Source organism: Hydra vulgaris, chromosome 06 (genome assembly GCF_038396675.1).
Source record: "Hydra vulgaris chromosome 06, alternate assembly HydraT2T_AEP".
Taxonomy (NCBI): Eukaryota; Metazoa; Cnidaria; class Hydrozoa; order Anthoathecata; family Hydridae; genus Hydra; species Hydra vulgaris.
Window position 1 is genome coordinate 3,017,501 of NC_088925.1, and position 16,199 is coordinate 3,033,699.

Sequence of the window (16,199 nt, forward strand, 5' to 3'; positions counted from 1 at the left end):
TGTAGTTGACAAGCTATGGTGTTTTGCCGTGATTGAAAACGCTTTCTGTTGCATTATTACCAACCCATATGCCATTACTTTTTTTTCAATGTATTATATCTTCATTATATTACAACCAATCAACTCATTTGTTAAGGCAGCTTGGATAAAAAAAAGTTTCAAAATTAAAAATAGATTTATGTTATATAAACCAACTAACTACACAAATGTTCAAAACATAAAAATCTATCCAAGTTGTAGAATAGTTCAAAATGAAATTGACAATAGATCTTTTTATACTGAGACTGAGCAAGAAAAAATTAATTTATAATTAAAAAATGTGCACTTTTATGACCTGCAGCTATCTCCCTAGTACAGTTTAGTGCTCTATTAGTACAGTTTATTGCACTATTCATTCCAACTGGCTCTTGCTTCTTAATGGTAATAAAGACACACTGAACATGATAATATTACTATGTTCAGTGTACCATCTTCTGCAAAATGATTTCCTAAGTTAAATAATTTGAATAATGTACAGTGTTTAGCACCAATTTAATGTCTTAATTTTTTTGGAATAGAAACAAGAGGTGTTGGTTTTGTTTGTAATTTTTTTCTTTTTTTACCAACAACAATCTTGAAATTAAACTGTAGTTTTCTCACAGTTCTATTCCTATTTTTCAATTTATACACTAAAAACAATGAATAGTAAGTTGAAGATTCAGAGCACAAAATGAGCAGAGAGATACCAGGTATTTAAATTTCACTATTTTATGGTTTTAGCAGATCAAACATTTTTTTTATTCCTGGCCATTTTAAGTTAGCTCATGGAGAAGTATTTTGACTAATGCAATCTAGTATTTAAGGTGAAAATCATGTAGTTTTTAAAAAACTTTACTCATAATATATTAGGCATTTTCAATTAACAAAAAAAATTTATAAACTTGCTCTTCAACCAATGAAATTTATTCATCCATTTCAAAATCCATTTTGAAAATTTGCTTCAAGGGTAGTTCAATAAAATATCTTTTATATTTGTTTTTTTTATTTTTAATTTTGTTCCTAATATTAATTTTGTTTTGACTCTATGTATTCCTTGCGAGGTGCAAGTACTTATATCACCAGATATTATTTTTTGGTTTAAAAAAAACTTTTGATGAAATTTGCCACCAGTGTTTGATATATTGTTCTCTTTAAAGTCACTGTCAACATGTTGTTTTAAGAGAACATTCTACAATATTTCTGTTCATTGTTCAGTTATGTGTCTAACTTTTTTAAATAATGATCATATAAGTATCAGCCTGATCGTATAAGTAGCAGCCTGATCATATAAGTTTTCATTTCTTAAAAGTTATTATTATGATTAGGCAATGAATAGGCAATTGATTGATTACATTTATTTCATAAATAAAATGGAAATAGAATTTATTTTCAAAGTGATATTAGGTATTATAAAATGCAATTTAATGAGGACTAATGTATGGTAATGTATATATATATATATATATATATATATATATATATATATATATATATATATATATATATATATATATATATATATATATATATATATATATATATATATATATATATATATATATATGTATATATATATACAGAAGTAGTTAAAAAAAAGCTGCAAGAGTAATTATAAAAAATGTTTAGTTTGAAAGCTGTTAATTAAGAGGAAGAAGTGGCCATAATTAAATTACATATATGTGTATTTACTGGATGATTAAGGAATAGGGGAGAGTCAAGTAGAACTACTTATGAGAACTACTTATACATATATATATATATATATATATATATATATATATATATATATATATATATATATATATATATATATAATATATATATATATATATATATATATATATATATATATATATATATATATATATATATATATATATATGTATAAGTAGTTCTCATAAGTAGTTCTACTTGACTCTCCCCTATTCCTTAATCATCCAGTAAATACACATATATGTAATTTAATTATGGCCACTTCTTCCTCTTAATTAACAGCTTTCAAACTAAACATTTTTTATAATTACTCTTGCAGCTTTTTTTTAACTACTTCACTCCCAACATGGCTGCAAGCAACCACTATTTAAGTTGGGAGTTATTAAAAAACAAAGAGTAAAGTTATAAGCAAGATTGCTGTGATGGAAGATTGTCTCCATTGTCAGTACTAATAAAATCCAATCTCAGTACAAGAAGATTAACTCCATTGTCAAGAAGATGTAAAGTATATGATGACAAGAAGATGTAAAGTAGAAATCTCATTAAGAGTGTTGCCATTTATCAATATATGAATATCAACAACATAGTGAAAATTATTAGCAGTAAACAACTGAGTTTTGTTTGTATTTAAATTCACAAGCCACTTCAAATATCAGGCTGTTACAAAAGATAGATCACCCTTGAAATTAGCTGCCTTTAAGCAATCCCAAGAAGGAAGATTTCAAAAATCCCAATAAAAAGTGATGACTTTTTTGTGTCAAAACTGGAGTATATAATTATATTGTCAACAAACATTTTAGATATAAGATTTACAAACAATATAAACCTTATGGTACCCCAGAAGTTACTAGAAATAGAGAAGAGTATTGCCCTTGATTACTGCAAATTGTCTTGACCACAAACTGTCAGAGATTTCAAGTGAAAAATAACTTTAACAACAGAAGTAGGATTACGTTGGATGTCTAACAATGCATAAATAGCCCTGTTTCTCTGGAATGACAAGAAGAGTGTGTTCATTAGATTTAAAAGATGAATTAAAAGAAAGTTTCTTGACAAATAGCTCTGCTTTCTCCTTTGGAGATGTAATAAGAATTGACCCATGAATTAAAGATAAAATATTAAATTAGCCTTTGTTGATGACACTGTTAAAGATTTTCTAAAAGTCTCTACAACCTTCTAAGATAAATTACGTGAGAGTAATGGAGCATCAATGAGTGAAAAGATGAAAATTGATGTAATTGTGATTAAAAACAGAAGCTGCACAAGAAAAACACATGGGAGTGAGGCTTAAAAACCATCCAAAAGAGAACGAGGAGAAACTGAACACAAACTAGGTTGAGAGACAAGACACAAGTCAAGGAGTAAAAATAAGGGATTAGGATTGTCTAAAAAACAAGTCACACACAAAAAAGATTCACATATAAGTAAGAGAAATACAGAAGTTATGAGCTTTAGTGTCCACAGGACTAGTGGTGTTAGAGCCAAGCCATTCAGTATGATGAGCATTAAAATCACTAAAATCATCAATGTTGGCAGAAGAAGGTTATGTAATAAAGTGATGGAATTTTTAAAGTATTTTACACAACATTCATCAACAGTATTAACCTGAATTTTCTAGACCTTACAAATCTTTGTAGACCTTTTTAATTTCATTTTATTGAAATTGTTGATTCTCATTGATTACTTTTTCCTATTATTTTGTATTATCTTTAAAAAGTTCACAATTTTCTAAGATTGTTAATATATATATTTTGAATGAATTAGGAGGCAATAACATATACTTAAAAAATTAGTAACTATTTTTCGTTTAGCACATCATTCCTACTTTTTTATACAACATAAGAAGTATGCAAAGATAATGATGAGTAATAAAGTCACCAGTAAAAAATAGCAGTAAAATATAGATAAATGAGTAATAAAGTCACCAGTAAAAAATATTGATAAAGATGCATATTCAGTTTGATTAGAAATAACAGAAGAGTTTTTTTTAGCAAGAAGTAGATAAAGTTAAGTAAGATAAGATAAAGTTAATGATTGAGTAAAGAAACATCAATTTATTGATGTTTAGCACCTTATGTAAAGGACTCAAACCTTATTTTGTGACACTGATAACGTAAGTATAGAGATAAGTTAAAATCAAATCTATACTTATCTTTTTTTTATTGTTAGAGATAAGCTAAAGACAGAGTCTTTTCAAATCATTAAAACTAAGATCTGAAGATGAATCAGCTGAATTAAAATTTAGTCGTACAAAGAGAAAAATAAAATATTACAAAGAAAATAAAAATTATTTGAAGAAACATTTTTCTCCTAAAACACAGCAACAGAGTGTCTTTTTTTGTTTTATCTAGAAATGATTTGATTGAAATAGAAATGATTTTGAAAAATGAGCTTAAAAATAAAGAACAGATGCATTTTATAATAGATTGAGTGAAAATCAGCTAATTAAAGATTTAATGTAATAAATTAAGTTAATTTAAAGTTAAAAATACAGATTGCATATGTTCATATTTAAATTTGTATTTGGGAATCTAGAGTTAACATATTTATATTTAATCAAATACAAAAAAACCCTAACCTTGCTACCAGCCAGCTTCAAAGTCATTAAACTGAGTTTTTGAGCTGTACCCTCAATAGGAGATAACAAAAAGAGATGCATAGCTATTAAAAGAAAACGAAAAACCATGAAGAAGATTCAGTGTTTATGTCCTAGGGCAGGAAACAATGTAATACCAATTTACATCTCTGAAAATCTAATAGATAAAGAAAGGGGTGGAAGGCTGGTCAATAGAAATTTTCTGCTTATCTCTAAAGTTTTTATCTAGGAGGACTTCCACAAGACAGCAGCGAGATGCAGCTTTGTTGTTAGTGAATTTTTTTCTATTATGTTTTTTTATCCTTTTTTATCCTTTGTTTTTTTCTACTGAATATTATGTAGTAGTAGTGTAGTAGAAGAGCACCTACTACACCCATAGTACTTATTTACACCCATAGTACTTATTTACACCCATAGTACTTACCACACTTATTGTATACAGCTTTGTTCTTACAAGGTTTAGTTTTTGAGTTAAATGGTTTTAATAACATATTTAAGAAGCTTGAATAGCCTTGAATGTAGTTGTTTATTATTTAAAAAATAATGAATGGATATTTAAGTTGCTATTTTTGTTTATTTGTTTAAAATTTTGGAACATTCTTTTAATTAGTATTGTTTTAAATTATTTGTATATCTAAATTATTTTTTGCTAATATAAGTATTCAAAGTTTAGTTTTTTTATTATTATTAAAAATTATCAGTCGCGCTTATAATATTTAATCCTTAGCTGATTGTAAAATTATCAGCCATGCTTATAACATCTAATCCTTTAGCTGATTATAAAATTATCAGTCATGCTTATAACATCTAATTCTTTAGCTGATCATAAAATTATCAGTCATGCTTATAACATTTAATCCTTTAGCTGATCATAAAAATATCAGTCATGCTTATAACATCTAATTCTTTAGCTGATCATAAAACTATCAGTCATGCTTATAACATTTAATCCTTTAGCTGATCATAAAATTTTGTTAATTTAATTATAACTGTTAAAAGCTTTGATCCAATTAAATTGATTCAATTAAATTGTGTTTTTTTAGATATCGAGCTCAACATAAGTTATGGAAAGCAAAGTGTAAAGAAAAGTTATCAGTCGTTCCAGAAAATAAGAAAATCTCTCGTTTAATTCCAAGCCCAGATATAGATCCTTCAATTGTTTTTTTTTGTAGATATGCATATGATTATCGTTTAGGAAGAATTTTGAAAAATTGATTTTTATTAGGTTTTAAATTTAAAATAGTTTGATACAATTTTTGCTTAGCCATTCGTTACCATGGTTGGTAACCATGGTTAAACAATTTCATCAATAATTAAAATTGGTTTAGCCATTTCACCAATACTAGGATTTGGTAAAAAGATAAAAGCAAAGAACATTTAAAAAGAAGTAAAAATAAAATTAAGTAATTAGAATTTTTGTATTAGTTTTACTCGAACATGAAAATGATTTTTTTTAACCTGTAAACAATCATTAGAATTTTTAGTGTTTTCAGTGCAACTGTTTGTCAATGCTTTTTTTTCAGAGTTTTTTACTAGAATTTTTAGTTGTTTTTTTTTTGTTTGTTTTTTCTCATTTTATTTTTTGTTGTGGTTTATAACATATTTGTACTAAAAAAGCTGCAAGTGTAAACAGAAGAAATATTTATTAAATTTTTGTATTTTTTACCCTGTCACTAAGTCATAAACTGAGGTTTAAAATCCTAGGTTTGACTTCTAAAGGTTTTTAATTTAATTTAAAAGTTTATTAAAAATCAGCTGTTAGAAGTCTAAAATATACACACACACACAAACACACACACACACACACACACACACACACACACACACACACACACACACACACACACACACACACACACACACACACACGCACACACACATACATACACACACACACACACACAGATATCTTTGCATACCTTTACTGTACATGAAATAATGAAGTATCTGCTATGACTTCACTATGGTAGTCATCTGCTATGACTTCACTATGGTAGTCATCTGCTATGACTTCACTACATACATTGATTTAGTGTTTAGTTTCAAATTATTTATGTTAAGATGCAGATTCTCATCCAAGAAAACAAACAATTCTCTTAATTTATTGATCTTTACTAAATTTAAAACCACTTAAAATTCATATTTAAACTTCTGTAATTAAATTCTTCAAAAATATTTTTAACTCAAATATAGGTTTTATAAATACATTTTAAAATTAATTGGTATATAACATGTTCAAGTAATTACTTTTATAACATGTTATCTATAATGTTTTTTAGTTCAAAAAATTTCTCTATGTTTCTCAATTTTTTTTTTTTTAAAGTTTTTATAATAAAATTTTTGAGAAAAGTTAAATAAGCAGCCTCATGTATTTTAGTGGGTTTGTAGGTAGGGCTGTTTATCATAAAGATGTAATTATTAAAGATGATTTAAGTTTACGTTCAATACAATCTCAATCAGTGCCCGAGTTGATTTGCGATTTGTTAGAAGAGCTTGTTCTTCCTACATCAAGCCATATATATTTCACCAAAAAGCACTTATTGCTTCAGTATGAATTAAACTCTAAGATCACCTCTATTATATGCAATGAGCCTGGAATATGCTATAATGTGTTAGAATGGTTTAGGGATACTTTATTTATTGTTTGTGATCTTTATGGAAAACAAGTTATTAAAATTTACTCAGAATGTGATGGAACCTATGATGCTATTCATACTTGCTTTAAAATAAGTAGTCTATCTATTGGTAAAACCATTGCTTTGGTACTTACCCATGATGGAAAGGTTTACCAGTGCAAAAATATCATCTGTGAAGCTAAGTAAGGTTTATAAGTTTATTATCTATTAATTTTATAAGTTTATTATCTATTAATTTTAGTAGAAAATAATAATAATAGTAATAGACTTTAAAGTCGGCTAGTTTTAGTTACGGTTTTTTTTAGTTTAGTATGATTTTTAGTTTTGGTCATAACACTATATGTTATATTTTTATACAATAAGTATAAAAAATATGATATAATATATTACAAAAGATGTGACTGAGTGAATGATTAGTTTGCTTGATATGTTTTTATAAAATAATATAATAAAATAAGGTTTGTATTTTTGAAATTGTAGTTTTTTTTTTTTTTTTAGGTTACTATTTGCTGAAGAAAATCTTTTATTGCTTGAGTCTGTTTCTACAATTAAAAAGATATGTTGTGGGCGAGAACATGGCATTGCTTTAACTAATGATGGCATTGTTTATACAATAGGTGGAGGCTGGCGTGGCCAACTGGGTCTTGGTGTTATTGATTCAGCTGATATTTTGACTAAAGTTGATCTTTTAGAACCTCTTAAAGTGAAAGATATAGCAGCAGGTGGTTGGCATTGTTTGGTTATTTCAGGTAGTTTAATTTTTTCAAAGTTGTTATTCTTGTTCTTTGTTTTTATGTTTCAAGGTATCAGTTTAGAGTCAATCATTAACTTAACTGAACTATCATCAATTTAAATTAACTTTCTTTAATTTAATTAATCCAAATAATTATTTTCAAGTTGTGTTTCTTTTTTTTTTACTATATAAAACTTTTTAGATTCTGGGGATTTATATGGTTGGGGTTGGAATGAAAGTGGACAAATTGGTGTTATCAAAGAAGATTCGGATGAATCTGAGGAAGAAATTTTAAGCTTTCCTAAACTTTTATTTTCTCCATCATTGGTTGATACACCTATTGAGCAAACATTTATCTCAGTATCAGCAGGCTCAAGACATTCATCTGCTGTATCTAGCAATGGTTTATTATTTTCTTGGGGCTGGAATGGATATGGACAATTAATGCATGGGGATTTTCTTAACAAATTGAAACCACAACTTGTCAAAAGTTTATGCCAAAAGTCCTTATTTAAAGTTGTTTGTGGAAAATGGTCTACAGTTGTTATGTAATAAATAGTCTGCAGTTCTTAGTGCACCTTTAGAAAATCTAGTTCTTTTCTTAAAAAAGAAATTATACATATGATTTGCATAATGTATAAATTATGCATTATTAAATGCTAAAGATTTTTAATTATTTTGATTTTAGTCAAAACGGTAAAAACAATATAGTTTTGGCTTTTTACTGCGTTCATTTGTTTTTTATCAAACTTTTTTGTTTGATTTTTTTGTTATATATATACATTAGTTACTATAATTACTATGTTATTTTATATATATTATTTACTAAGTTATTATTACTATGTTATTTTTTGCCAGTAAAAGTTAACAAAAAAAATTTAGTTTTTATTTTTATTTATGTAAAAAGTTTAAATTCTAGATAAATTCAATAACTTTTTATGTAGTTTTTTTATTTCATATAAAGTTTTACTGTTATAAAACTTTATTCATTGACATTTCCTAGAACTTTCTGTAATGCTATGCCTATTCTTATATTTACTTTGTGTTATAGTTGTTATTTGGTTGCTAAAATAATTTATAACTATATTAGTTTTATTTTTTCTATAGATATATATATAATCTAAACACATTTTTTAATTTTATGTAATTAATTTGTGTTCTGCACCTATTCAACTCAAAGTATGTTCCTTATCATGATGAATTTGTATTTCAAATTTTTCCAAGCTTTCAAGTGTTTTTTTCAAGTATTTGTTTTACTGTTATTTTTAATGAATATTTTTACATTATTTGAGTTCTTAAAAACAATTATATATATATATATATATATATATATATATATATATATATATATATATATATATATATATATATATATATATATACACATACATATATATATACATATATATATATATATATATATATATATATATATATATATATATATATATATACATACATACATATAAAAGTTAGATAAGTGTTTTTTACTATTATTGCTCTGTTCTTTAAGAACATTGAGCACTCTATTTGTAAAATACACTAACATAATTTACATATATATATATATATATATATATATATATATATATATATATATATATATATATATATATGTATATATATATATATATATATGTATATATATATATTTTTTTTTTAAAACATCTTCGCTTCCAACAAGGCTGCAAGCAGCCACTAATTAAAGTTGGAAGTTACTGTAAGAGAAAAGATTAAGATTGCAGAGCAAGATAACGATTGACGGACGACTTAAAAGATTGCAAATTATATGAATCAGAAAGCAAGATGAAGGAAGCGAATTCCAAAGAACTGATGTTCGAGGAAAAAAACTAAACGAATAAGCGTTTTTGGAGCCCATGGGAACAGTCACAGGAAAAGGATGACACTTAATTGAATGACGAGTAACACGAGAATGAATTTTAGTAGATGGCACAAGAGACGCTAACTCTTTCGAGCAGTGCCCATATTGTATTTGTAGAAAAGAGAAAGAGAAGCAACATTACAACGATGTGATAATGCTTGGAGGTTGGCTGCAAGAGCAGGTCCAACTATGTTTACAATGCGTTTTTGCACCTTGTCTAAAAGAGAAAGGGCATCATTAGAAGATCCGCCCCAGATATGGCAACAGTATTCCAAACAAGGCCGAATTTGAGATTTATAGAGATAGAGAATAGAATCCGAAGTAAGAAAGTGACGAGCTCGATAAAGAGATGCAACCTTAGCAGATGCTAATTTTGCAACTGATTTGATATATGATTTCGAAGAAAGATTGGAAGTAAGAGTTAATCCTAGAAGATGAAGAATTGGTGACTCATCAAGTACATCACCGTTCATAAATATAGGAAGATCTAAATTATTGCGATGATGATTGGCTGAAAAAAATTGAGTTTTATCTAAATTAAAGTTCACCAGCCACTGTGAGCCCCATGCTATAGCAAAAGTGAGATCCTTTTCAAGCTCAAATGCCCCCTCCAAGCAATCAGAGGGTGTTGGTTTCTTATCATGACAACAATAAATGGTAGTATCATCAGCAAACAATGCCACCTTAGATGTGAGAATATCTGGAAGATCGTTAATGTAAATTAAAAAGAGTATAGGGCCAAGGATATATATATATATATATATATATATATATATATATATATATATATATATATGTATATATATATATATGTATATATATACATATATATTTATATATCTATATATATATATATATATATATATATATATATATAGATATATATATGTATATATTATCTATCTACTATAGCATATATATGTATTTATATATATATATATATCTACTATAGCGTATAAATATATATATATATATATATATATATATATATATATATATATATATATATATATATATATCTACTATAGCATATATATGTGAGCACTCACTTTTTTTGCTTATTTAAATTGATATGGCTTTTTTAAACAAAGAAGAAGAAAACAAAGAATAATGAATGAAAAGATTGCTGCTCCATCCCAAACCCTCAGTCAATGTAGCAGTACTCCACTGCAAGTCAGGTTACTTGTCAGTCAATGTATGTACTGAAGCCCCAGCAGCAGGCTATTTTAGTATGACGTCACACAGCTCACCTAAATCAGCAGTATAAGATATATATATATACATACATACATACATACATACATACATACATACATACATACATACATACATACATACATACATACATACACACATACATACATACATATATATATATATATATATATATATATATATATATATATATATATATATATATATATATATATATATATATATATATATATATATATATATATATATATATATATATATAATAGAGGTGTAAAGATGCTTAAAATTAAAAACAGCGGTTGCATCCAGCTGCTGTTCATTAGCTTGGTAATTTATCAATTGTTCATTTGGCTGTTAGAGTTAAAGAGCTGATAATCGTCCAATTGTCAGGAGATCTACTGTTATCCGCTTGGCTGGTGATTTACTATAATTTTCAAATTTTAATTTATTATTGAAACTAAAAACTTTTAAAAGTATTTTTGTTATATTTTTTTTTCACAAGAAGAATGAAATTATAAAGATTTTTATTATAAGTTTTAGTCAAAAAAAGTTAGATATATAAATAAAACAGTTAGAGAAGTGTTTTGGACATGTTTTGTTTAGTTACAAGCAGATTCACTTTTTTATAACTAATATCTCTAATGTTTTCAAAATCAGTTTCTGTCAAAATGTGATCTTGATTTGTATCTGAATCATGCATTTTTTAAGTGGTTTAAGATTGTTTTTTGACAATATGCATGACCTTGCATTTATCATAATTGAATTTTGTTATCCAGATTGATGACCATTCCATAAGATAATTTAGATCTACTTTCTGCTTTATATGATCTTCAGCGGATTTTATAATATTATTTTACTGTCATCTGCATACAGCTTTACATATTTATGGATATTATCAGGTAGGTTATAAACCATTAATAACCATTAATCCAGTGAAGAAATTATTTTCAAAAGTATATTTAAATTGAATTTTGTTGAGCAATTAATAACAAGAGGTTTATTTTCTCCATTCCTTATTCTCATTGCAGAAATATAAAAGGTTCCATTGAGAGATTTATCTGTAAAGTTTCATTTGTAGATTGGCTGCACAAAAAGGAGGAAAATTTTGTAGTAAAGTTTTTCTAGGGTTGAGTCATACTTGATTAAAATCTATGAGAAGGGATAAATTCGCAAGCTAATGTAGAAGGCACAATTTTTATCAGAAAGACATTAGCTTTAAGATCATTGCAGTGAAAATTACCAAAGGAATCTTAGTCAAATTTATGGTAGTTGTAAGAAGTGTGATGATAGGCTTATTGGTGTGGAAAAATTGAGGAGATCAGGGTTTTAGTGAAAGGCCTGAGCCACCTAAAGAAGAACACAGAGAAACTGAGCACAAGCAGGGTCAGGGACACAAAATAAGTAAAAAAAAAAGAAAAAAAAGGAAAGAATAGATAACAGATTAGAAAAAAAAGTTTTAGTGCCAGCAAGGGCTTGCTAGAGCCAAGCTGTTCAGTGATGAGCATTAATGTCACTAATATCAATAATTTTTTTGATGGATAAAGAAAAAGGGATTGGTTAATTGCATTCTTGCAGTCTTGGGAAAAAGGAGAATGATTAACAACAAAGAAAAAAATTGAATAAAAGATTGAATGAAACGTGATTGAACGAAAGGTTATTGAGTAAAAGGTTATTTAATGAAAGGTGATTGAATGAAATGGTACTATTAAAATTGTACTGATAAAAGTGCATAAAAATCACAACTTGTTAATTTAAATGTAAGTATATACCCTAGTCAAGCATGTAGCTATTGTTGTTTTTTATATCCAAGATCAGTTTTTATTGAGATACTATCCCCAGTCTTTTCTTAACTATTATAAATATTGAAGTATTATAAATATTGAAGTATTATAAATATTGAAGTATTATAAATATTGAAGTATTATAAATATTGAAGTATTATAAATAAGTCAGAGTTAACTTCTCATTCTAAAATTCTCATGCTAAAATTCTGGAAAAAATTCGAAAAATCCTAAATTTTTTCGCTGAATTTAAATTTTCAATAAAATTCAGTGGAAAATTCTATTAAAGTTTTCAACTAAATAGAGCAATATGTAGTAATTACTAAGAGAGTAATATATATATATATATATATATATATATATATATATATATATATATATATATATATATATATATATATATATATATATATATATATATGTATATATATATATATAAATCAATCCTTAGAATTAGGGTTGGCATTTGGCAATCCTGACCTAACTGCCAACCTAAAGTTGTTTGAGGTCGGCTAAAATTGCTGACCTTGATTCAATGTTTTATGGCAACCTCTTTGTGTCAAATTTTTTTTGCCAACCTTATGCCAACCTTTCACAGTTTGAGGTCGGCAATTTATTGACCTCATTTCTCCTAATTCCAAGGGTCGACATATATATAAATATATATATATATATATATATATATATATATATATATATATATATATATATATATATATCAATTTGAATATTATAGCAATTATTTATTTGCAATAATCAAAAATGTATTTAAAATAGAAGATTTTTATAATAATCTAGCATGCGCCACTTCAAAATTGAAATTAAGTTGAATTAACTAATTAAATGATAAGGATAAAGAGAAACCTAATAAAATAAATGTATATATAATTTCTTTTTTAGTTATTTGCAGTATGGGCTGATAAAAAAAATAAAATGTCTAAAATGAGAAAACTTTTGCAGGCTAAAGCCCCTGATAACATATGGTTGCTTCGCTCATTTTTTAATTTTGGTTGAAAAAGATGTCTCTAAGTCTATAGTAAAGCATGTTATAGCAGTTCATAAATGTTTTCGTAATCACCACCCACATGTCTCTAAGTCTATAGTAAAGCATGTTATAGCAGTTCATAATTGTTTTCGTAATCACCAACCACATGTGTGTGCTAAATTTTAGATATTAACTTATTGATCTGTGATACAATGCTGTGAAATGAAACAGCTGTGCTAATGATATAGGCCTAAATAATAGTTATGACAAAAGAGATTTTTTTCAATAAAAAAACCCAGCTTTTTTTCAACAAAATTATTTTTTAATATCTCTTTGTTAAATTTTCTTAAACAACTATTATAGGGATGGTTATCGAAAAAAGTTGGACTGATGCCAGAGCTGCCCAATGATACTGGCTAAACTCCCAATTAGATTGTTTACATACATATTTCTAATCATTCCCTGTACGTTGACAGTAGAGGTGAACAAATAAAGTTCATTAATTCTTCGATAGGAAGCCTAATTGACAATCTGTCAACATAGAGAGTAAAATAAATTTACATGCACAACTGAAAGTTGTTGGTACTGCATTAGATAAGGTTAATAACATTAGTTAGTAAATGGATGTAAATGGAAGTTAGTTAGTAATTTAGTTATAATAAATATATTACAACTACTTATTTCTGGCGCCATGGCATCATTAACTCTATTTATATAATTATTACAATATATTATTGTGAGGCAGTTGAGATTTGACAATGTCTTATACATGATAAAAAATTTTCTCTATACTAAGATGATATTTTGAAGAGGTTTAAGAAAGCAGTTGTTTCATGTCATTTTCTGGCCGATTTAACAGATCCAAAATATGAACTATAAAATTGTAAAAGAATTAAAAATTTGCATGTGATCAAGTTTAAATAAATGATGTAAAATTTTCATTTAAGTTTACTACTCTTGTAACTTTACTTATTTGCTTAGGAATAACATTGAATAGAAGTCAAGAGGAGGAAGCTGAGGAATGGTTGTTTAAAGTCTATCCCAAATTTATGCCTGGCTAATATGCATTTAAACTAAAAGATGCTTTTGTTTGTTTCCCAACATATTTAATCAATGAGAGTGTAAAAAGTTCAACATCAGCAACAAATTGGTGAAAAATTATAGAAATGAAAGAATCTAAGTCTTCCAAATTGCCTGCAAATTATGCAAGATTTTTATTGGCAGTTGCACGTTTGTCCAGTTCTATTGGATCCATTGAAAGATTTTTCTCATCTTCTGGCATTATTTGGAGCAAAATAAGGAATTGTTTAGGAAGAGAAAAAGCTGAAATGCTTGTATGAATTTACAGACATTCAAGATCAAGGTGCACAATTGCTGATGAATAAATTTTAAATAAAGTTGCTTTAAATTTTCTTGTTGGAATGTTACTGTTCCATGTAAAATAAATTTTTATTTATGAATCACTAAACTCCTTATTTTATCATCACTTATTCTTGGTTATCTCTATTGGGACCTAATTTTTAGGTTAGTAAATCACCATTCATACTTTTTTATACGTCATTACACTCACATTATTCTTTAGTATCAACTTAAGAAGCTAAAATAATGATATTTTGCATAACTTCAATTTTATTAATAATCATGTTATTAGATAGCAAAGGCCTACTACAATGTTGTTTTTTGATGATTTACTTTCAAAATTCATTGTTTAAATTAAATTTGTCAATTTTTTCTTTTACAGTTTTATGTTGATGTTTATTTAACAGTCAGTTGTTAAACTATTTATTATTTTATTATTTTCATGATGTTTATAGATCTTTAGTTGCTTGCAATAAGCTTATTTTGGTTTTTGAATATTAGAACTTTATTAATTTCAATTTAATTGAGTACCATTGTTTGTAAATGATTTTTCAAAAAACATGGTCAAGGGTAATGCAAAGCACATTACTTTGGTACTATTGGTTTTCCTATTTTATGCTCCTTATGATTTTATAGTAATTTAAATAAATCAATTTTTGAAATTTTTTTTTTTTAATCATTAAATTAAATTATGTAATAATAAAAATAAATTATTTTATAATAATAGTTAGACTGGTTAATTAAATAATTAAAACTAACTTTTTTTAAAGTAATTAAAATAAATTAGTTTTTACCTATTTAAAAAATATTTTTGTAGTATTTAAAAAATAATCATTTATAAAATAAATTATTTTTTTAGTGATTTAAATTAAGTTTAATAAATTGATTAATAATAAAAATATATTAAAGTATTATAAATTTTTGTTTATAAATTTTTATTATTCTTAACATTTATAAATAAAAGTTCAAAAAAAGTTGATAAAAATACAACAAAGTAGATTTAATCAACATCAAATCTGATCTTATAAACAGAAGGAGTTTAAAAAGTAATTTAATACCATAATAATAATTAATACCAATAAGTGGTTTAATAGTTTTTTTATGAATTTTTTTTCTAGCTATTACTTACAATAACATTGCTTTTTAATTGACATTAAATTTTTTTTTTTTTTTGAGTTTAGACTTAATTAGCACATTCATTTGTTTGATGAAATATGAGCTTCGACTTTTGTTTGTTTAGTTATTTGATATCTTTAATACATTTTTCTTTTTGCTAATGAA

The 16,199-nt window shown here is 26.0% G+C and overlaps 3 protein-coding genes across 4 annotated transcripts in view; all 3 read left to right on the forward strand.

Moving 5' to 3' along the window:
- Positions 1-5,977, forward strand: part of LOC100203191 (uncharacterized) — an 18,736-nt gene extending 12,759 nt beyond the window's left edge. The window contains exon 6 of the mRNA XM_065798985.1: positions 5,371-5,977. Within this exon, the coding sequence (XP_065655057.1) occupies positions 5,371-5,542 (172 nt within the window). The 3' untranslated portion in view covers positions 5,543-5,977. The remainder of the gene's footprint in view (positions 1-5,370) is intronic.
- Positions 5,978-6,642: 665 nt separating this feature from the next.
- Positions 6,643-8,369, forward strand: LOC100206930 (RCC1 domain-containing protein 1). The gene is made up of 3 exons (XM_065798986.1): positions 6,643-7,145; positions 7,462-7,712; positions 7,899-8,369. The coding sequence occupies exons 1-3, from the start codon at positions 6,694-6,696 to the stop codon at positions 8,246-8,248; spliced, it is 1,053 nt and encodes a 350-aa protein (XP_065655058.1). The 5' UTR covers positions 6,643-6,693; the 3' UTR covers positions 8,249-8,369.
- A 2,684-nt stretch (positions 8,370-11,053) lies between these two features.
- Positions 11,054-16,199, forward strand: part of LOC100207358 (uncharacterized) — a 48,553-nt gene continuing 43,407 nt past the window's right edge. For both annotated transcript variants that reach the window (XM_065798987.1, XM_065798991.1), the window contains exon 1: positions 11,054-11,209. The gene's annotated coding sequence lies outside the window, so the exon portion shown is untranslated. The remainder of the gene's footprint in view (positions 11,210-16,199) is intronic.

What these genes read in the sequence shown, in the direction of transcription:
- LOC100206930 (XM_065798986.1), top strand. Translation starts at nt 6,694, where the DNA reads ATGTATTTTAGTGGGTTTGTAGGTAGGGCTGTTTATCATAAAGATGTA. An exon ending in AATATCATCTGTGAAGCTAA is followed by an intron (nt 7,146 to 7,461) that starts GTAAGGTTTATA and finishes TTTTTTTTTTAG; the next exon opens with GTTACTATTTGCTGAAGAAA. An exon ending in GCATTGTTTGGTTATTTCAG is followed by an intron (nt 7,713 to 7,898) that starts GTAGTTTAATTT and finishes AAAACTTTTTAG; the next exon opens with ATTCTGGGGATTTATATGGT.